Genomic DNA, 23,375 nt, shown 5'->3' on the forward strand with positions numbered 1-23,375 from the left:
CCTCAGTGTCCCTTATCTTAGTGAACCGACCAGTTAGCACCTCAGTGTCCCTTATCTTAGTGAACCGACCAGTTAGCATCTCAGTGTCCCTTATCTTAGTGAACCGACCAGTTAGCATCTCAGTGTCCCTTATCTTAGTGAACCGACCAGTTAGCACCTCAGTGTCCCTTATCTTAGTGAACCGACCAGTTAGCATCTCAGTGTCCCTTATCTTAGTGAACCGACCAGTTAGCATCTCAGTGTCCCTTATCTTAGTGAACCGACCAGTTAGCATCTCAGTGTCCCTTATCTTAGTGAACCGACCAGTTAGCATCTCAGTGTCCCTTATCTTAGTGAACCGACCAGTTAGCATCTCAGTGTCCCTTATCTTAGTGAACCGACCAGTTAGCATCTCAGTGTCCCTTATCTTAGTGAACCGACCAGTTAGCATCTCAGTGTCCCTTATCTTAGTGAACCGACCAGTTAGCACCTCAGTGTCCCTTATCTTAGTGAACCGACCAGTTAGCATCTCAGTGTCCCTTATCTTAGTGAACCGACCAGTTAGCATCTCAGTGTCCCTTATCTTAGTGAACCGACCAGTTAGCACCTCAGTGTCCCTTATCTTAGTGAACAGTTGGGAAACATCTGTAACAACGCAATGTTTTCAAGGAGGGTGACTTGTGCTGAAAACCCTCATTCATTTCAACTCCATTACAACACCATTAGAAGCACTAAAACAGCTCTCAGACATTGGATCAACAGAAGGGAAAAGCAATCTCAGGTCATTTCAGCAACAGCCCCATGACCATTTCCCATGAATGATGTGTGTACGAAAGGTGGAACATAGAAGCAGTGCACACATACAGATAATCAAGTGGTAAATAATATATAAAATAACATATGAGAATGATAGAACACATTGTGGACACTAATGAACATAACGTAAGCCTGTCCAGTACAGTAATATGTCTCCCCCAGGGCTGGTTTCCCGGACACAGATTAAGCCTAGTCCTGGACTAAAAAGCATGGTCAATTAATAATCTCTATTGAAATAGCTTTGTAGTCAAGGCTTAATCTGGGCGCCATTAGGTCCTTTTCCGTACCATATCATTGCGGCCGAAGAAGGTGTAGACAGCATACAGGTAGTAATCAAACAGCTGGGAAACACAGTGGATGACATCGAAGGCTATTGGTTTCAGAATGTTCATCATCTGTATGTACTTCCCTGTATGGGAGAGATTAGAAATGGCATTTATATTATTACACGTTATTATATGTTAAATGACAAAACAGTTTATATCAGTTGAACAATTACCAACAGAAATGCAAACAAAAAAGATCAAAACTCAAAAACTACTGGGGATGGAATATTAGATACTTGGAAATTCAGGGTTTATCTTTCATATCCCTGATCGGACAAAGTTACAAAAGCTACATATTCAATAATGCCATATTTCTTTAGGATGTGAATAGGACAAATCTAAATGTTTGAATCTAACATTTCATCAAATATCTTCTGGCCAATTAACAGTACATGTTCAGATTAGTGACGCACCGATATGACATTTTTGGCCAATACCGATATACAATATTTTCCTTGACCAAAAACCTGATACCGATAACCGATATTAAACATTTTTGTGGCCTTTTAAGCATTCTAGTACAGTTAAATAGTTAACACACACACGGACGCAGCGGTCTAAAGCACTGCATCTCAGTGCAAGAGGCATCGCTGCAGTGATTGGGAGTCCCAAAGGGCGGCACACAATTGGCCCAGCGACGTCCGTGCCGTCATTGTAAATAAAAATGTGTTCTAACTGACTTGCTTAGTTAAATAAAGGTTACACACACACACATACACGCGCGCGCTGTGCTGTTTGGTTCATTTGTTCAGTCGTTTCATTCTCAACCAGGATTTCTACAGAACTCCGTTTGGGTCTTTGCGTGTCAAAAAAGATACGTCAAATAACACTATTTGACGTGTCAAATAAGCTTCTTAACCAATCAAGACCTGAATATTACTGCACGTCACATAATAATTTAACGAGTTCACACATTTTTTACGTAGTTATTACACATTGATTACACTATCAGTCGTATTCCATGTCACAACGATTCATCGATACGTTTGCTATGACGCTGTTAAAGTTGTCTCGCGCACCTAATGTGCTGGTCATAAAAAAAGATAGTTAGCTGATGGATGCCATGTTCTTCCCCAAAAACATGGCAAAACGACATCATCTGTTTCAGTAGCTATAGTTAGCTATCTAACCATATAGCTAGGTGTCATCATCTAAAATAACCCTAATTTATAAAACAGTTCTTATTTGATTAATTTACGGACATATTCAATCAATCCTTATCCCAGTATGCTGTTCCCACATACTTCAAGAGGGCCACCATTGTTCCTGTTCCCAAGAAAGCTAAGGTAACTGAGCTAAATGACTATCGCCCCGTAGCACTCACTTCTGTCATCATTAAGTGCTTTGAGAGACTAGTCAAGGACCATATCACCTCCACCCTACCTGACACCCTAGACCCACTCCAATTTGCTTACCGCCCCAATAGGTCCACAGACGACGCAATCACACTGCCCACTGCCCTAACCCATCTGGACAAGAGGAATACCTATGTGAGAATGCTGTTCATCAACTACAGCTCAGCATTTAACACCATAGTGCACTCCAAACTCATCATTAAGCTCTAGACCCTGGGTCTCGACCCCGCCCTGTGCAACTGGGTCTTGGACTTCCAGACGGGCTCCAACTCAATCATCAAGTTTGCAGATGACACTACAGTGGTATCCTTGATTACCAACAACGACAAGACGGCCTACAGGGAGGAGGTGAGGGCCCTCGGAGTGTGGTGTCAGGAAAATAACCTCATACTCAATGTCAACAAAACAAAGGAGATGATCATGGACTTATCCACATCGATGGGACAGTAGTGGAGAAGGTGGAAAGTTTTAAGTTCCTCGGCGTACACATCACAGACAAACTGAAATGGTCCACCCACACAGACAGCATGGTGAAGAAGGCACAGCAGAGCCTCTTCAACCTCAGGAGGCTGAAGAAATTCACCTTGTCACCAAAAACACTCACAAACTTTTACAGATGCACAATCGAGAGCATCCTGTCGGGCTGTATCACCGCCTGGAACGGCAACTGCTCCGCCCACAACCGTAAGGCTCTCCAGAGGGTAGTTAGGTATGCACAACGCATCACCGGGGGCAAACTACCTACCCTCCAGGACACCTACACCACCCGATGTCACAGGAAGGACAAAAAGATCAACAACATCCACCCGAGCCACTGCCTGTTCACCACGCTATCATCCAAAAGGCGAGGTCAGTACAAGTGCATCAAAGCAGGGACCGAGAGACTGAAAAACAGCTTCTATCTCAAGGCCATCAGACTGTTAAACAGCCACCACTAGCATTGAGTGGCTGCTGCCAACATACTGACTCATCTCTAGCCACTTTAATAATGAAAACATTTATGTAATAAATGTATCACTAGCCACTTTAAACAATGACACTTTATGTATTATGTTTACATACCCTACATTACTCATCTCATAAGAATATACCATCTACTGCATCTTGCCTATGCCGTTCGGCCATCACTCATTCATATATTTTTATGTACATATTCTTACCTTTACACTTGTGTGTAGAATGTAGTTGTTGTGAAATTGTTAGGTTAGATTACTTGTTAGATATTACTGCATGGTCGGAACTAGAAGCACAAGCATTTCGCTACACTCGCATTAACATCTGCTAACCATGTGTATGTGACAAATAAATTTTGATTTGATTTGGTGGTCGGACCCATCTATGTGAAACTAGCCACAATAAAGATTAGCCACAATAGTGGACTTTGCAGTTAGCCTTCAAAATAAAAGTATGGCATAAATCTACTATTTCTATTCATTTGCATCACTGTCAATGACATACTTTTATTTTGAAGGCGATTGAAATCAATCCCAGAACAGCAGCAAAGGACATTGTGAAGATGCTGGAGGAAACAGGTACAAAGGTATCTATATCCACAGTAAAACGAGTCCTATATCGACATAACCTGAAAGGCCGCTCAGCAAGGAAGAAGCCACTGCTCCAAAGCCGCCCCAAAAAGTCAGACTACGGTATGCAACTGCACATGGGGAAAAATATTATACTTTTTGGAGAAATGTCCTCTGGTCTGATGAAACAAAAATAGAACTGTTTGGCCATGACAATCGTTATGTTTGGAGGAAAAAGGGGGAGGCTTGCAAGCCGAAGAACACCATCCCAACCGTGAAGCACGGGGGTGGCAGCATCATGTTGTGGGGGTGCTTTGCTGCAGGAGGTACTGCTGCACTTCACAAAATAGATAGCATCATGAGGGAAAATTATGTAGATATATTGAAGCAACATCTCAAGACATCAATCAGGAAGTTAAAGCTTGGTCGCAAATGGGTCTTCCAAATGGACAATGACCCAAAGCATACTTCCAAAGTTAGGACAACAAAGTCAAGGTACTGGAGTGGCCATCACAAAGCCCTGACCTCAATCCCATAGAACATTTGTGGGCAAGCGAGGAGGCCTACAAACCTGACTCAGTTACATCAGCTCTGTCAGGAGGAATGGGCCAAAATTCACCCAACTTATTGTGGGAAGCTTGTGGAAGGCTAACCAAAACGTTTGACCCAAGTTAAACAATTTCAAGGTAATGCTACCAAATACTAATTGAGTGTATGTAAACTTCTGACCCACTGGGAATGTGATGAAAGAAATAAAATCTGAAATAAATCATTCTCTCTACTATTATTCTGACATTTCATTCTTAAAATAAAGTGGTAATCCTAACTGACCGAAGACAGGGAATTCTTACTGGAATTAAATGTCAGGAATTGTGTTTAAATGTATTTGGCTAAGGTGTATGTAAACTTCCGATTTCAACTGTATGTCGTGAAGCTAATATCAGTGATGCTATTACTGAGTAACTCCGGTAGGGCAACGTCTGAAAAATAGCGCACTTGGTAGTGTGTACTATTGAGAATTTTCCAGAACATGTGTGGCCATTATACATTTCAGGATAGTCAGCAAAACTAGTGCTCTCTATATGTGCTCTGGATCATTAGACACCATTAGACATGCACCTGTCTGGGGAGTGGACATGACTGTTTATATTTGTAACGGTGCTATGACCTAATATGTACTGTCCTTTTGGGACTTTTCCAGAACATGGGTGTCCCTTTCAGAGGAGTTAGCAGGATGACAAGCCTGGTTATGTGCCAAGGACTGTTGCTATGGTCCTACATTCATGCACCTGTCTTAAGGCGAGTACCTGTCTGTATTTTTTAACTATCCATGCCCTAATATGAAACCAAACTAAACTCAGTGCAAGGCAATAAGATAACGGTGGCTACATGCCAGAGGGGATGAGTCATTAAGAGGAGTTACTATGGGTGTGACGTAAGGAGGAAAAATGTATAAGAAGTATTATGTGCCAAGACTGGAAAGTAGTTTTCATGAACGAGCTCGGCTTTTATTGTGTTGTAATAAAAGTCTATTTGAACTCACAGGCTCCGGTATTTGAGAAACATGATTGACTGAATATTTCCACGATAGTACCGGTGCTCGACCAGTCAGCTAAAGCCAACATCACCCACGACAGAGAACGGTTGATTGTCAAGGGCAATGAATTCCATTATCTAGGCTTTAATGGATTTCACCATTGAGTTGTCTCGCTGAAATTTTCTTTCTATTTCAAATGACTGCTTGACTTGTTGACTGCTCGATCCACACAGCAGACATTGTGGGCTAGGCAAGGAATGCTGTGTTGCACGTGTAGTGCAACATTTTACGTGGCGTCATTACGTCCTGTACCTACGTTATATAGGTGTGCACGGTAGCTATGACATCGGTTTTTAACATTGGCGTTAAACTAGATATCGGGCAGATACCGATGTTGGTATTTTTAGCTAATATCGTTCGATTCCAATATGTTCACCGATATATCGTGCATCCCTAGTTCAGATTGATATAAATGTGATCAGAATGGCAAATATTTGACTGGAAAACTACTTTCCAGTCACTGCACCAAATGAAAACACAAGTAGAATGTGATGAAACGACTGACTTACTCTATTTTATTCTCCGACCTCTATAAGATCTCCTGGAACGTAAAGGGTATCAACCGCTCATCATATCCAACTAAAGCAGGCAACATTGGAGCTGGGGTAACATTAGGTCCCACGGACTCCCATAGTATTGTAATCTCTGATGTTTTAAGTCAATCATAATGGAATAGTATCCTTGAGGGGGGGGGGGGGGGGGGGGGGGTTATTATAATAATTTGCCTTGCCAATGGAGCATTTACATGTACTCTGAGGAGATGGAATTTCATTTGAGAAAAATGTAATAAAACGAATAGCTACAAAGCACAGGGCTGTAACAAGGTTACCATTGAATCAGAACTGATGAAATAGCCACTCGACTTTGAGCTTAGACCGGCACTTTCTCACTTTATCTACAGTACAACCCAAATGAGGATTTCTTCCAGATAGAGTGAAGTGGAAAAAGTTTGATTTCATGTGCTCTAACGATATACTGTAACTTTTCTATTTTACTTACTATGTGTTAAATTATACATGTACTATTATGCATCTGAAATGCTATAACATCTGTTGGTTGAATAACATGTACCACATTGTAAGTGAACTGCACTGGTCATTCAGAAAGTCGTTTAATACCTTGGAAAAATGTAAGATTTAACTAGGATCCTTGGATCCTACTACCTTGCTTATCATAATTACATTTCTTCTTCTCCGATTAAAATAAATCAAAAGGAGGGGTTTCAATTTGCGAAGGAAGCCAATTTGACGGCGCGGCCCAGACACATCACAACTGACGTCAAACAAATGTTTAAATTGCGCTTAAGAAATTAAATGTCACAGGGGTTCGGAGGGGATAACAACAGGCTAATGATGGCAGGTAGCCTTGGGAACAGGGTCCTGGATCCTCACATTCTTAATGTGCATTTAGCTTGTTAATTGGTGCCATTATCAAGGTTATCAAGGTCTCTGCGGCGAGAAAGGGGTCACCACCGTCATCACTTAGTGTATTGGATGTTTCTGGGAGGTGAAAGGAGAGGAACAGAGGAACAGAAGGAAAATATTACTCACCGACCAGTCGGATCACGTTGAGGGTTGTGTTGGTCAGGATGGGAGCGTTGGAGCCTTTGTTAAGGCTGTAGTCGGACTTCTTCCTGCTGCGCAGAGTCTCCCTTGACGCACTGATTAGGGAGAGAGGAGAGGCGTGTTGGCGTGACAAGGCCAATGCTTGCTGGTCAGGCGGGCCAGACAAGAAACTAAATGATGACATGGTGATGTTCAAGACAGCGGTTCAGTTTCATAACCGAGGCTTGGTGGTTGAGCCCAGACACAGACAGTTGTACAGGTTCATAACCCTGTGGTTCAGTGGTTGAGCCCAGACACAGACAGTTGTACAGGTTCATAACCCTGTGGTTCAGTGGTTGAGCCCAGACACAGACAGTTGTACAGGTTCATAACCCTGTGGTTCAGTGGTTGAGCCCAGACACAGACAGTTGTACAGGTTCATAACCCTGTGGTTCAGTGGTTGAGCCCAGACACAGACAGTTGTACAGGTTCATAACCCTGTGGTTCAGTGGTTGAGCCCAGACACAGACAGTTGTACAGGTTCATACCCCTGTGGTTCAGTGGTTGAGCCCAGACACAGACAGTTGTACAGGTTCATAACCCTAAAGCGCGTTGTTTGAGCCCAGACATTCATAAAATATTTTTAATTGATCAATTAAGAGGCATGACAAGAGAGGGGCCAAAGACACAGCTAAAACGACTCCAGGGTTGGGGCGGTGTTGAACTGCTAATCTTACAGAACCTGCCCTCCGACTAACGATTAAACGTCACCTACCACCATTCATTTGTGGAAATCCAAGGTGGCTTAGCAGTTCAGACGTCTTTTTCTGTTCCGTATTGTTCGTGTCCTGTATATATATATATTTACACCTTTCTTCGCATATCTTTTATCTATTTTATTATCCAAGAACTCAACTACAAAAGCTTTCCTGCAAAAGCTTTCCTGCAACCCGCTTCACCAATTACAAAAAGTATTACTTACCTCAATCTGAAAATCCATCGTGGAAGCTAGCCAGGGGCTAATTCAGAAGCTAGCCTGAAAGCTTAACCAGAAGCTACTCCGATAGCTAGCCAGAAGCTAATCTGTAGCTGCCCCGAAATTAGCCGGTTTGCTGGCTAGCGTTGGTGTTTCAGCTGCCCACGTTTAGTGGTCATCAGCTATTCCTTTAGCTCGATAATCTACCGGCACTTTTGTGCAACGCGACTCGGACCGGAGCATTCCGGGACTCTTTCTTTTCTTTTTTTTCTCTCAGTTTCCCCGGATTCCAGCCGCAGGCTCTGGACACTTGTACCTTGATTTCGCAGCTAGCTAGCTGCAAACCGTGTGACTATTGGCTTACGTCGACCCCGGAGCAAACTCTAATCATTCTGGAGCTAGCCAGCTGAGGAGTTCCATCACCATCCGGACCCGTTTCTTTTGTTGCTGCTGCAGATACGGAACCCCACCGGGCCTTCACGACTGACTGCCGCGACTGACTGCCGACGTTATCTGCCCGAGGGATCTATCCAACTGGCACCTCCGTCCCGACGTTACCTGAACGCTCATCTGAGGCCCGCTAATCGTTAGCTGTCTTATCGGCTGCTATTTGAACAAGTATATTGGACAACTATTATTATTATTATTATTTATTTATTTTATTTTTTCCTTGGGTCACTATATCTATTTTGCCAATTTGGATTGATCCCCTCTACCACACGGAACCCCACTACACGGAACCCCACTAACCTACCGACGGAAACGCACGAGGTATCTACAAACAGACCTCCATCCTATGCTGCTACCGATAGCCATATACCCGGCCAGCTGTCTGGATCGCCACGACCCCAACCAACCTCTACTCACTGGACCCTTATTGATCACTCGATTAGCATGCCTCTCCTTAATGTAAATATGCCTTGTCCATTGCTGTTCTGGTTAGTGTTTATTGGCTTATTTCACTGTAGAGACTCTAGCCCTGCTCTCTATACCATATCCAACCTCTCAGTTCCACCACCCACATATGCGATGACATCACCTGGTTTCAATGATGTTTCTAGAGACAATATCTCTCTCATCATCACTCAATACCTAGGTTTACCTCCACTGTATTCACATCCTACCATACCTTTGTCTGTACATTATTCCTTTAAACTATTTTATCGCCCCCAGAAACCTCCTTTTACTCTCTGCTCTAGTAGCTCTAGGCGACCAATTCTCATAGCTTTTAGCCGTACCCTTATCCTACTCCTCCTCTGTTCCTCTGGTGATGTAGAGGTGAATCCAGGCCCTGCAGTACCTGGCTCCACTCCTATTCCCCAGGCGCTCTCTTTTGATGACTTCTGTAACCGTAATAGCCTTGGCTTCATGCATGTTAACATTAGAAGCCTCCTCCCTAAGTTTGTTTTGTTCACTGCTTTAGCACACTCTGCCAACCCGGATGTTTTAGCCGTGTCTGAATCCTGGCTTAGAAAGACCACCAAAAATTCAGACATTTTCATCCCCAATTACAAGATTTTCAGACAAGATAGAACGGCCAAAGGGGGCGGTGTTGCAATCTACTGCAAAGACTGCCTGCAGAGTTCTGTTATACTATCCAGGTCTGTTCCCAAACAATTTGAACTTCTACTTTTAAAAATCCACCTCTCTAAAAACAAGTCTCTCACCGTTGCCGCCTGCTATAGACCACCCTCTGCCCCCAGCTGTGCTCTGGACACTATATGTGAACTGATTGCCCCCCATCTATCTTCAGAGCTCGTGCTGCTAGGCGACCTAAATTTGAACATGCTCAACACCCCAGCCACCCTACAATCTAAGCTTGATGCCCTCAATCTCACACAAATTATAAATGAACCTACCAGGTACCACCCCAATTCCGTAAACACGGGTACCCTCATAGATATCATCCTAACAAACTTGCCCTCCAAATACACCTCTGCTGTTTTCAACCAAGATCTCAGCGATCACTGCCTCATTGCCTGCATCCGTAATGGGTCAGCGGTCAAACGACCTCCACTCATCACTGTCAAACGCTCCCTGAAACACTTCAGCGAGCAGGCCTTTCTAATCGACCTGGCCGGGGTATCCTGGAAGGATATTGATCTCATCCCGTCAGTAGAGGATGCCTGGTCATTTTTTAAAAATGCCTTCCTCACCATCTTGAATAAGCATGCCCCATTCAAGAAATTTAGAACCAGGAACAGATATAGCCCTTGGTTCTCTCCTGACCTGACTGCCCTTAACCAACAGAAAAACATCCTATGGCGTTCTGCATTAGCATCGAACAGCCCCCGTGATATGCAACTTTTCAGGGAAGCCAGAAACCAATATACACAGGCAGTTAGAACAGCCAAGGCTAGCTATTTCAAGCAGAAATTTGCTTCCTGCAACACAAATTCAAAAAAGTTCTGGGACACCGTAAAGTCCATGGAGAATAAGAACACCTCCTCCCAGCTTCCAACCGCTCTGAAGATAGGAAACACTGTCACCACCGACAAATCCACTATAATTGAGAATTTCAATAAGCATTTTTCTACGGCTGGCCATGCTTTCCACCTGGCTACCCCCACCCCGGACAACAGCACTGCCCTCCCCTCTGCTACTCGCCCAAGCCTTCCCCATTTCTCTTTCTCCCAAATACAGTCAGCTGATGTTCTAAATGAGCTGCAAAATCTGGACCCTTACAAATCAGCCGGGCTAGATAATCTGGACCCTTTCTTTCTAAAACTATCTGCTGAAATTGTTGCCACCCCTATTACTAGCCTCTTCAACCTCTCTTTCGTGTCGTCTGAGATCCCCAAAGATTGGAAAGCAGCTGCGGTTATCCCCCTCTTCAAAGGGGGGGACACCCTTGACCCTAACTGCTACAGACCTATATCTATCCTACCCTGCCTTTCTAAGGTCTTCGAAAGCCAAGTCAACAAACAGATTACCGACCATTTCGAATCCCACCACACCTTCTCCGCAATGCAATCTGGTTTCAGAGCTGGTCATGGGTGCACCTCAGCCACGCTCAAGGTCATAAACGATATCGTAACCGCCATCGATAGGAAACAATACTGTGCAGCCGTATTCATTGACCTGGCCAAGGCCTTTGACTCTGTCAATCACCACATCCTCATTGGCAGACTCGACAGCCTTGGTTTCTCTAATGATTGCCTCGCCTGGTTCACCAACTACTTCTCTGATCGAGTTCAGTGTGTCAAATCGGAGGGTCTGTTGTCCGGGCCTCTGGCAGTCTCTATGGGGGTGCCACAGGGTTCAATTCTTGGACCGACTCTCTTCTCTGTTTACATCAATGATGTCGCTCTTGCTGCTGGTGATTCTCTGATCCACCTCTACGCAGACGACACTATTCTGTATACTTCTGGCCCTTCTTTTGACACTGTGTTAACAACCCTCCAGGCGAGCTTCAATGCCATACAACTCTCCTTCCGTGGCCTCCAACTGCTCTTAAATACAAGTAAAACCAAATGCATGCTCTTCAACCGATCGCTGCCTGCTCCTGCCCGCCTGTCCAACATCACTACTTTGGACGGCTCTGACTTAGAATATGTGGACACCTACAAATACCTAGGTGTCTGGTTAGACTGTAAACTCTCCTTCCAGACTCACATCAAACATCTCCAATCCAAAGTCAAATCTAGAATTGGCTTCCTATTCCGCAACAAAGCATCCTTTACTCATGCTGCCAAACATACCCTTGTAAAACTGACCATCCTACCAATCCTCGACTTCGGTGATGTCATTTACAAAATAGCCTCCAAAACCCTACTCAATAAATTGGATGCAGTCTATCACAGTGCCATCCGTTTTGTCACCAAAGCCCCATATACTACCCACCACTGCGACCTGTACACTCTCGTTGGCTGGCCCTCGCTTCATACTCGTCGCCAAACCCACTGGTTCCAGGTCATCTACAAGACCCTGCTAGGTAAAGTCCCCCCTTATCTCAGCTCGCTGGTCACCATAGCAGCACCTACCTGTAGCACGCGCTCCAGCAGGTATATCTCTCTAGTCACCCCCAAAACCAATTCTTCCTTTGGACGCCTCTCCTTCCAGTTCTCTGCTGCCAATGACTGGAACGAACTACAAAAATCTCTGAAACTGGAAACACCTATCTCCCTCACTAGCTTTAAGCACCAGCTGTCAGAGCAGCTCATAGATTACTGCACCTGTATATAACCCATCTACAATTTAGCCCAAACAACTACCTCTTTACCTACTGTATTTATTTATTAATTTATTTTGCTCCTTTGCACCCCATTATTTCTGTCTCTACTTTGCACTTTCTTCCACTGCAAACCAACCATTCCATTGTTTTTTTAGTTTTTATTTCACTTGCTGTGTTGTACTCACTTCGCCTCCATGGCCTTTTATATTTTTATTTATTTATACATATATTTGTTTGCCTTCACCTCCCTTATCTCACCTCACTTGCTCACATTGTATATAGACTTATTTTTTTTTCACTGTATTATTGACTATATGTTTGTTTTACTCCATGTGTAACTATGTGTTGTTGTATGTGTCGAACTGCTTTGCTTTATCTTGGCCAGGTCGCAATTGTAAATGAGAACGTGTTCTCAATTTGCCTACCTGGTTAAATAAAGGTTAAATAAAATAAAAATAAAAAATTAATACATCTCTAATTCCTGGACCTGGATGTCAACTTCCTGCAGCCCTTCAATTAGCCAGCGATTCCTTCTGATAGATTGGGAAATGAGCGTGTTAGAGGCTTAGCTCAGTACAACACACCGGGGTGAATGCAGACTCTGCAGGCACCATGTACAGTACTGTATTTATTAAGGATCCCCATTAGCTGCTGCAGCATGAAGTTAACCCAAGGCTCTCACCATACAGGTGTAGGATCTTAATTCGATCACCTTGTTGCAGGAGAACTTTGGATTTGAGGTTTAAAAAGGCTTTTGAAGTTTGTGATTTCCACTTTGAAATTACAGACTTGATTTTCCCTTACGAAAAATCTATCAACCCCCACAAAAATGTATATTAATTATAATCCACATTTCCTGTAGCTGCAGGATTATTCTCCTGCTCCGCTGTAGCAAACTGGCTCAAATTAAGATCCTACATCAGTACAACATGCATGGAAATCAATAAGTGTGTCATGTCTATGTACATTATCAATTCATTACTTCCTACATCCAACATCCGTTCCTAATGAAGAGCTGTTGAATAAGTAAACAGTGTGGTTTTTGCACTCTGCTGCACATCTGGCAATATCACACAATTAGCTGCCGTATCGTATCACGTAGTCACATACACAGTCTACACACTGATTTACTGCAGAAAGAATCTCCCATCCACTCTGTTAGCAAGAGAACAATGTGTGTGTGTGTGTGTGTGTGTGTGTGTGTGTGTGTGTGTGTGTGTGTGTGTGTGTGTGTGTGTGTGTGTGTGTGTGTGTGTGTGTGTGTGTGTGTGCGTACAATGAAAGGGAGGAGGGGCATTAAACATTCATAACTCCATGAAACCATGATGAGCCTTGCTAATTGTGATTGTGATTTACGACACACATCACACCAGTTTAGGGAGAGGCCTTAAATAATTACAACCGCAAAAACGCCGCTACTAAAATGGTGACAATTTGCATAACATAAAACTAAAGCGCCCACGAGTAGCTCTTCCAGTGGGAGGTACAGTAATGTATTTTAATGATCTTTTACAAAACGGCTTCATCCAAACACCTGAAATACTATAGAAGATGAAGATTTAAGAATACATTCACATGGGTATAAACTGCCTCCTTCAGTGTGTTAATTCATCCTCATTTCTCCACCATAGAGGGATAATGATTGCCTATGTGTTTATCATGGGATTCGAGTGTTAATCAGTGAGGGGAGGGTAAAAGAATAGTTCATTATGTAGAAAAAGGACCTGATGCAATTGTGCCAACTTTGATGGGTAATGTAGGACTGAGCAGCTACACATATCTCTGAGGCAGTTATTCTAAATATGTAGGCAAAACATGAATTTTAATTGCAGCCGTTTCAACAATACACAGAAAAAAACTATGACAATTGTTTTTTTTCTCAGTGTAGTGTTGAAACGGCTGCAATTAAAATTCATGTTTTGCCTACATATTTAGAATAACTGCCTCAGAGATATGTGTAGCTGCTCAGTCCTACATGATGTAAATAGTGTACGCATCTTTCCAATTATAGTTGTTCATCATACATTAACTACTGGCATAGTACTTGAGAACTTGACCAGTGAGGTCACGGGGTATGACATCATCACGTCGTGACTTTTGAACTGACCTCTTGAGAGGGACGTCTCCGGTCTGCTCGTCCACGTAGTCCTGCTTGAGTTCATCAGGGACGTCACTGTCGCTGTCATAGTCCTGGTACACACACTTCTCCAGCTCATCGGACTCATACTGCAGAGGGGAAGAATAGTAACAATATCCGTCAAATATGGCCCTTTAGAAAAAGGTTTATATATAATAAAAATATCATCATTTAGATGCTTTTATCACTGTCGTAGTCCTGGTATACTTCTCCAACTCATCAGACTCATAACATAGAGGGAAAATAACAGTAACAATATGGTCAGTCAGAAAAGAGTTATAAATGATGAAAAGTTTATCATTTTAGATGCTTTTATCCAAAGTGATAGTAACAGTAACACACTTTACCCGCGCTTGAATCAAACCCACAACTCTGGTGTTGCACTGCAAACCAGCACCATGCTCAAACCAACTGAGCCATTGAAAGGGAAGGGTGAACTGCTTAGAATGGGACTAGAGTGACAGGTTTGGTGACTCCTAGAGACACCCACAAAACTCTAGCAGTAACCATACCTTTCCCTTAAACAGTCAAGTTCCCTTAATAAACAGGTCAGTTCAGTTAAGTTCCCCTTAATAAACAGTTCAGTCAAGTTCCCCTTAATAAACAGTTCAGTCAAGTTCCCCTTAATAAACAGTTCAGTCAAGTTCCCCTTAATAAACAGTTCAGTCAAGTTCCCCTTAATAAACAGTTCAGTCAAGTTCCCCTTAATAAACAGTTCAGTCAAGTTCCCCTTAATAAACAGTTCAGTCAAGTTCCCCTTAATAAACAGTTCAGTCAAGTTCCCCTTAATAAACAGTTCAGTCAAGTTCCCCTTAATAAACAGTTCAGTCAAGTTCCCCTTAATAAACAGTTCAGTCAAGTTCCCCTTAATAAACAGTTCAGTCAAGTTCCCCTTAATAAACAGTTCAGTCAAGTTCCCCTTAATAAACAGTTCAGTCAAGTTCCCCTTAATAAACAGTTCAGTCAAGTTCCCCTTAAAACAGTTCAGTCAAGTTCCCCTTAAAACAGTTCAGTCAAGTTCCCCTTAATAAACAGTTTAGTTAAGGACTCAATACAACATGATGAGAAGATATTATTGTTCTCCTCTGTCAGCTGAAATAACAGCAGCCGGTAATGTCAGGTAATCGAAATGCCATTGTGAAAATATAAAGCTGAGAGTGAATCCTATAAGGTATACAGCTCTCTCTCTATATGGTTGGAATAACATGTTGGCACAATATTGCTGTTCTCCTGAAGTAGAAAGAGAACAAGTAGAATAGGTGGTGAGGCAGATAGTGAGTTTACACAAGCTGCTTTCTCAATTTGATCCCAATCTAGTGGGAAATAATGCCTTCGATTGAGCTTTATCAGTTCATATTGAAAACAAGTTTCAGGCTATGAATACGTATTAACAAGAAAATAACCATTTTGGATTTGACTAATCCCTTTTGATAAGAAGTTTTTTCTCCTCAAGGTACATTGGTATTAGAATTAAGACAAAAACAAACAAAGGGTTGATTGTAATGGCAGAACAAAACAAACTGATAACGGAAACCCAACAAATCATAGCGTTATACACCGGCGTTGAAATGTAACAACTCTAGTCCACTTGTACGCAAGAACATTACCATAAAAGCTTCTCTTCATAAAAGCTAGCCTATTACTTCATTAATATCAGTGTGCTACCACTCAAGATAACAGAGTTCTTCACACACCCAACGCCCATATAAATGTACCCTTTATTTTTCATTACAGCATCAGCTCATATTAAATATCATTAAATGTCAAGCGCATAAAAGCATTAAGCACCACTGCAGCGGGTGTGACAGTTAGGGCGACTATAAACCACTTAACGTCCCCAAATGATTATGTGCGACTTAATCACTGCTATAATGCCTGGTGAGATCTGATGGAACAGCAGCAGGCGTTATGAAGAAGGATCAGTGGATGGTGATAGAACGTTTTGCTGGAGAGACGCAACAGAACTCTAAAGTACATACTGGACTAGCCATACTGAGTATAATGGACAACGGACACTAACCAATGATTGTGGCAGAGAGAGAGTTATGGAGGATGCCACCTTTGATTGAAATAACCTTAACTTACCCCTATCAACACAACAGCTGGTGCTCACATACTTCTATATTCCGCATGACAAAAAGTATACAGAATATAGGCCTAGTGCTTCTCCTGTATTGTGTAATAGGTAACAACTACGAGACTTACAACTATATAAGTCTCGTATTCATTCATTTTGAGGTTGGTCCAGTTTGATTATAAAAACAGATGAAATGCTCTATGCGTTCTATCCCTCAATAGCACATTATCCAGTCTCTTTTACATAGCAGGCATAGGAGAAACAGACCAGACAAGGTAGGCGCGCAATGGATTAAGGTCATTGTAGTTAATTACCACATTTTCTACGCTAAGCTACGTAGAATATTGGCCTGTTGGAAACTACAACTCCCTACTAGATCGCACAGTTCGGGCTTGATCTAATTTATCTCTTGAGAAACTGCGCAATGTGCGCATTGAGCTCACAGAAATAAAAAATTATTGAACTGATGTAGGTCAATTAGTTGTTTAAAAAACTAAAAATAACCGAAACGTTGGTAAATTGCTCAGCACGACTTATAATATAACATATGTACAATATAACACCTCTGTTATAAGCATGTAAAAAGTGCACGTGGGTAAGTGTGTAATCCGAGGCACTGCCTACCCCGTTGGAGGCCTATCACGTGCATCTCATGATCTGAATACCGACTACAGGACTAGTATCTATAAACCTGTAATACATCTGAATACCGACTACAGGACTAGTATCTAGAAACCTGTAATACATCTGAATACCGACTACAGGACTAGTATCTAGAAACCTGTAATACATCTGAATACCGACTACAGGACTAGTATCTATAAACCTGTAATACATCTGAATACCGACTACAGGACTAGTATCTATAAACCTGTAATACATCTGAATACCGACTACAGGACTAGTATCTAGAAACCTGTAATACATCTGAATACCGACTACAGGACTAGTATCTAGAAACCTGTAATACATCTGAATACCGACTACAGGACTAGTATCTATAAACCTGTAATACATCTGAATACCGACTACAGGACTAGTATCTATAAACCTGTAATACATCTGAATACCGACTACAGGACTAGTATCTAGAAACCTGTAATACATCTGAATACCGACTACAGGACTAGTATCTAGAAACCTGTAATACATCTGAATACCGACTACAGGACTAGTATCTAGAAACCTGTAATACATCTGAATACCGACTACAGGACTAGTATCTAGAAACCTGTAATACATCTGAATACCGACTACAGGACTAGTATCTAGAAACCTGTAATACATCTGAATACCGACTACAGGACTAGTATCTAGAAACCTGTAATACATCTGAATACCGACTACAGGACTAGTATCTAGAAACCTGTAATACATCTGAATACCGACTACAGGACTAGTATCTAGAAACCTGTAATACATCTGAATACCGACTACAGGACTAGTATCTAGAAACCTGTAATACATCTGAATACCGACTACAGGACTAGTATCTAGAAACCTGTAATACATCTGAATACCGACTACAGGACTAGTATCTAGAAACCTGTAATACATCTGAATACCGACTACAGGACTAGTATCTAGAAACCTGTAATACATCTGAATACCGACTACAGGACTAGTATCTAGAAACCTGTAATACATCTGAATACCGACTACAGGACTAGTATCTAGAAACCTGTAATACATCTGAATACCGACTACAGGACTAGTATCTAGAAACCTGTAATACATCTGAATACCGACTACAGGACTAGTATCTAGAAACCTGTAATACATCTGAATACCGACTACAGGACTAGTATCTATAAACCTGTAATACATCTGAATACCGACTACAGGACTAGTATCTATAAACCTGTAATACATCTGAATACCGACTACAGGACTAGTATCTATAAACCTGTAATACATCTGTAACAACCATGTAATATAACGCAAGGCACAGCCTACCCCGTTGGAGGCCAGTACGTCCTCAGTCTCCTCATCCTTGTTGTCGATGTGCCTCTCAAAGGGGTTCCCCTCCTGACTGAAGTGCTGAAACAGAGACAGGACTTCCTGGTCCTGGCTGGACAACACCTGGTCCTGACTGGACAACACCTGTCTACTGGGAGACACTGAGGGGGACCGGCTCTGACCCATGAACTTAAACTCCTGCAGAGAGAGAGAGCAGAGGGAGAGATATGCTTACAGTGAAGAGAGAAACACGCAAAGAGTGAATACAGGGAGGGGCTTAGCTACAATGAGTTACCATTGATCAAAGAAGGAGTCAATCGAGAGAAAAAAATAAACCAAGAAATGACTATCAAGCATATTTTTTATATTGTACAGGTATAATGGAGTTACTGCTCGCGTTGCTATAACAAAAGATCTTGGATACTGTCAAAGAGAAGAAAGAAACCCGAGCGTCATCTTCGCCAGCGGCAGAACAGAGGCTTGAACCAGTTTACTGCCTCTACATAAGTCACACAACAGAGACTCCCCAGCCAGAACTATACCTACCACTTCCTTATTGTGTTTGTTAGATACCCAAGCCATGAATCTTTCATGAGATGCTAGCGGGACCCTGGCTGCCCTGAGGGGAACCTGGTAGGAGGCTGGCTAGATTATTCCTCCCATGGTAGTCCTGTGATGTTGCTGACAGAAGGATTACATCCTAACCTGCTTGTGAGCGAATAGGAGCGGCATAGACAATGAAACAATACCATACGCCTGCTGCCGCTGCATGTTTAAACATGTAGATTACATTATAGAACACGTTTTCTGTACAACTTTCCTCTGTGCATAAAACCCCTCAACTGAATTGATGACAACATAAATAAACTCCCGTATCAAGGATTGAAAGAATCATGAATATGGTAGACAAGCATTGGTTAGGCTACATATTCATACATTCACCTAACCTGAGATTTAGATACAGGCTTGACAGAAGTTCCCCATTTATAAGTTCAACCTCTCCAGTTGAAAACACTTGGTAATAACATCTCTAGGGAAAGGTGGTTAGGCTATACGTGAGCTAATGACACTTCTTGGATTCATATCCCACAAGACAGCACAATCACATTGGCTTGCGTCCCAAATGGCACACTCATCTCTATATAGTGGACTACTTTTAAGCAGGGCACATAAGGCTCTGGTCAAATGTAGTGCACTACATAGGGAATAGGATGCCATTTGGGTCTCAACCATGGTTTAGAGGATCCTGTCACAATACCATTCCCTCTGGCTGGAGTTCCTTTAACAAATCTCTCCTCTCCTTTTCAACAGCGAAACAAAGGCTTAGCCTCAATTATTCTCAAATGACAGTTTAGCATGGGAAGACCATTAAGCTGCCTATTCTTCATACGATAATGGAGAGGGAAGTAAAATATGCTAATGCTGGAGGGTACATTGGGAGGATGGTTGTGAGGGAATCTGCTTCCACCGCAGGGTGCTAGCCCGGGAGAGATGGCGATATCACAACATCAGAGATTGTTTCTTAAAGGTTCAGTGACAACCTTCCTCGATGTCTGCTGGCAAGAAATTTAAGAGCTTCACGTCATCTCTCCATTCTATTTAATAGACATTCCCGTTTTGCAATTCTTTATTCAAGGTTTTCATCTTGATGTCATGTTTGAATATGATAAGAACCCATATCGTCCAGGGACATTGTATGCACAGCTTTAACTTTTGGTTACACCTCTGTCTTCTCTCCCCCCTGCTGACAGCGAGGACTACTATGATTCATATCCATATGTAAATGCTATGCCTACGATGAGTCTATATCACATCACTTCTGAGGCTCCCTGGCTCTGTGGCTCCTGGCTCTGTGGCTCCTGGCTCCTAACGGTCTTACTCACATGGAGCTGAGCGATGTTGAAGTTGGACTTGACAGGACACAGTTCCCACGTCTCATTCTCCAGAAACATCCGCAACTCCTCCAGGCGTGTCCTGGGGGGCATAGAGAAAGGGATGGAGGAAAAGAAAAGAAACAAGACGAAGAGAAGAAGTCAGATTAACGACCGTTGGCATTTACTTTCACGCACAAGAGCTCCTGTTCTCCCAGAGTCCCAGATGAAATGTGTGGATACAAACAGAAATATGTCACGTAGAGGTCGACCGATTATGATTTTTCAACTCCGATACCGATTATTGGAGGACCAAAAAAAGCCAATACCGAGTAATCGGACAATTTTTAAAAATGTATTTGTAATAATGACAATTATAACAATACTGAATGAACACTTATTTTAACTTATTTTAACTTTAATAAAATAAATTTAGCCTCAAATAAATAATGAAACATGTTCAATTTGGTTTAAATAATGCAAAAACAAAGTGCTGGAGAAGAAAGTAAAAGTGCAATATGTGCCATGTAAGAAAGCTAACGTTTAAATTCCGTGCTCAGAACATGAGAACATATGAAAGCTGGTGATTCCTTTTAACATGAGTCTTCAATATTCCCAGGTAAGAAGTTTTAGGTTGTAGTTATTATAGGAATTATAGGACTATTTATCTCTATACAATTTGTATTTCAAATACCTTTGACTATTGGATGTTCTTATAGGCACTTTAGTATTGCCAGTGTAACAGTATAGCTTCCGTCCCTCTCCTCGCTCCTACCTGGGCTCGAACCAGGAACACATCGACAACAGCCACCCTCGAAGCAGCGTTACCCATGCAGAGCAAGGGGAACAACTACTCCAAGTCTCAGAGCGAGTGACGTTTCAAACGCTATTAGCGCGCACCCCGCTAACTAGCTAGCCATTTCACATCGGTTACACCAGCCTAATCTCGGGAGTTGATAGGCTTGAAGTCATAAACAGCTCAATGCTTGAAGCATTGCGAAGAGCTGCTGGCAAAACGCACGAAAGAGCTGTTTGAATGAATGCTTACAAGCCTGCTGGTGCCTACCATCGCTCAGTCAGACTGCTCTATCAAATCATAGACTTAATTATAACATAATGACGCACAGAAATACGAGCCTTAGGTCCTTAATATTGATTAATCGGTCGACCTCTAATGTCACGGTAGGCATGGAGGGCTGTTTGTTGAGGGAGAAAGGACCGTCCATACACTGCTATGATCATCACCCCCCACTTGCGAACCACCACACTCGCCGCCTCTCTTTTGGGGGTCAATATCAATTCATCCACAGGAAATGTCAGTATAAACATCAAACATTACAGAATCCCGGTCCCTCAGCTTACAGGTGTTTGAATAAATGTCACAACACACAGATTGTCACAACACCGGCCAGTCATATCGCTGTTATAAGAAGGTGATGAACTAGAGATAGTCATAATATGTGACACCTTTCAAATTAAATATTCTTAATCATCTTCTTAGGCACATGCGCCGAATAAAACAGGTATTACAGTGAAATTTCACCTTACAGTGAAATGCTTACTTACAAGTCCCTAACCAACACCGCAGTTTAAAAAATACCAATAAGAAGGAACAGGAGGAAGTAGTTAAGGAGCAGCAGTAAAATAACAATAACGAGACTATATACAGGGGGTACCGGTACAGAGTCAATGTGCGGGGGCACCGGTTAGTTGAGGTAATATGTACATGAAGGTAGAGTTAAAGTGACTATAAATAGATAATAACAGAAAGTAGCAGTGGCGTAAAAGAGGGCAATGCAAATAGTCTGATTAGTTTGATGTTCAGGAGTCTTATGGCTTGGGGGTACAAGCTGTTTAGAAGCCTCTTGGACCGCTCCGGTACCGCTTGCTTGGCTGGTGTCTTTGACAATTTTTAGGGCCTTCCTCTGACACTGCCTGGTATAGAGATCTTGGATGGCAGGAAGCTTGGCCCCAGTGATGTACTGGGCCGTACGCACTACCCTCTGTAGTGCCTTGCGGTCAGAGGCCGAGCAGTTGCCATACAAGGCAGTGATGCAACCAGTCAGGATGCTCTTGATGGTGGAGCTGTAAAACCTTGAGGATCTGAGGACCCATGCCAAATCTTTTCAGTCTGCTGAGGGGGAATAGGTTTTGTCGTGCCCTCTTCACAACTGTCTTGGTGTGCTTGGACCATGTTAGTTTGTTAGTGATGTGGGCACTTGAACTTGAAGCTCTCAACCTGCTCCACTACAGCCCTGTCGATGAGAATGGGGGTGTGCTCGGTCCTCCTTTTCCTGTAGTCCACAATCATCTCCTTTGTCTTGCTCACATTGAGGGAGAGGTTGTTGTCCTGGCCTTACACTGCCAGGTCTCTGACCTCCTCCCTATAGGCTGTCTCATCTTTGTCAGTGATCAGGCCTACCACTGTTGTGTCGTCAGCAAACTTACTGATGGTGTTGGAGTCGTGCCTGGCCGTGCAGTCATGGGTGAACAGGGAGTACAGGAGGGGACTGTGCAAGCACCACTTACGGGCCCCTGTGTTGAGGATCAGCGTTGCGGATGTGTTGTTACCCACCCTTACCACCTGGGGGCGGCCCGTCAGGAAGTCCAGTATCCAGATGCAAAGTGACGTGTTTAGTCCCAGGTCCTTAGCTTATTGATGAGCTTTGAGGGCACTATGGTGTTGAACGTTGAGCTGTAGTCAATGAATAGCATTCTCACATAGGTGTTCCGTTTGTCCAGGTGGGAAAGGCCCGTGTGGAGTGCAATAGAGATTGCATCATCTGTGGATCTGTTAGGGCGGTAAGCAAATTGGGGTGGGTCTGGGTTTCTGCGATAATGGTGTTGATGTGAACCATGACCAGCCTTTCAAAGCACTTCATGGCTACAGACTTGAGTGCTACGGGTCGGTAGTCATTTAGGAAGGTTACCTTAGTGTTCTTGGACACAGGGACTATGGTTGTCTGCTTAAAACATGTTGGAATTACAAACTCGGACAGGGAGAGGTTGAAAATGTCAGTGAAGACACTTGCCAGTTGGTT

At 42.8% G+C, this 23,375-nt stretch overlaps 1 protein-coding gene across 3 annotated transcripts in view; it reads right to left on the reverse strand.

Annotated features, from left to right (window-relative positions):
- Window positions 1-23,375, reverse strand: part of vps50 (VPS50 EARP/GARPII complex subunit) — a 240,066-nt gene that overhangs the window by 76,801 nt on the left and 139,890 nt on the right. For all 3 annotated transcript variants that reach the window (XM_071375172.1, XM_071375173.1, XM_071375171.1), the window contains 5 exons: window positions 20,347-20,437; window positions 18,461-18,661; window positions 14,398-14,516; window positions 7,147-7,256; window positions 1,083-1,204 (listed from right to left, as the gene is read on the reverse strand). In XM_071375172.1, coding sequence (XP_071231273.1) covers window positions 1,083-1,204; window positions 7,147-7,256; window positions 14,398-14,516; window positions 18,461-18,661; window positions 20,347-20,437 — 643 coding nt within the window. The remainder of the gene's footprint in view (window positions 1-1,082; window positions 1,205-7,146; window positions 7,257-14,397; window positions 14,517-18,460; window positions 18,662-20,346; window positions 20,438-23,375) is intronic.

This window comes from Salvelinus alpinus, chromosome 29 (genome assembly GCF_045679555.1).
Source record: "Salvelinus alpinus chromosome 29, SLU_Salpinus.1, whole genome shotgun sequence".
In the NCBI taxonomy this organism is placed as follows: Eukaryota; Metazoa; Chordata; class Actinopteri; order Salmoniformes; family Salmonidae; genus Salvelinus; species Salvelinus alpinus.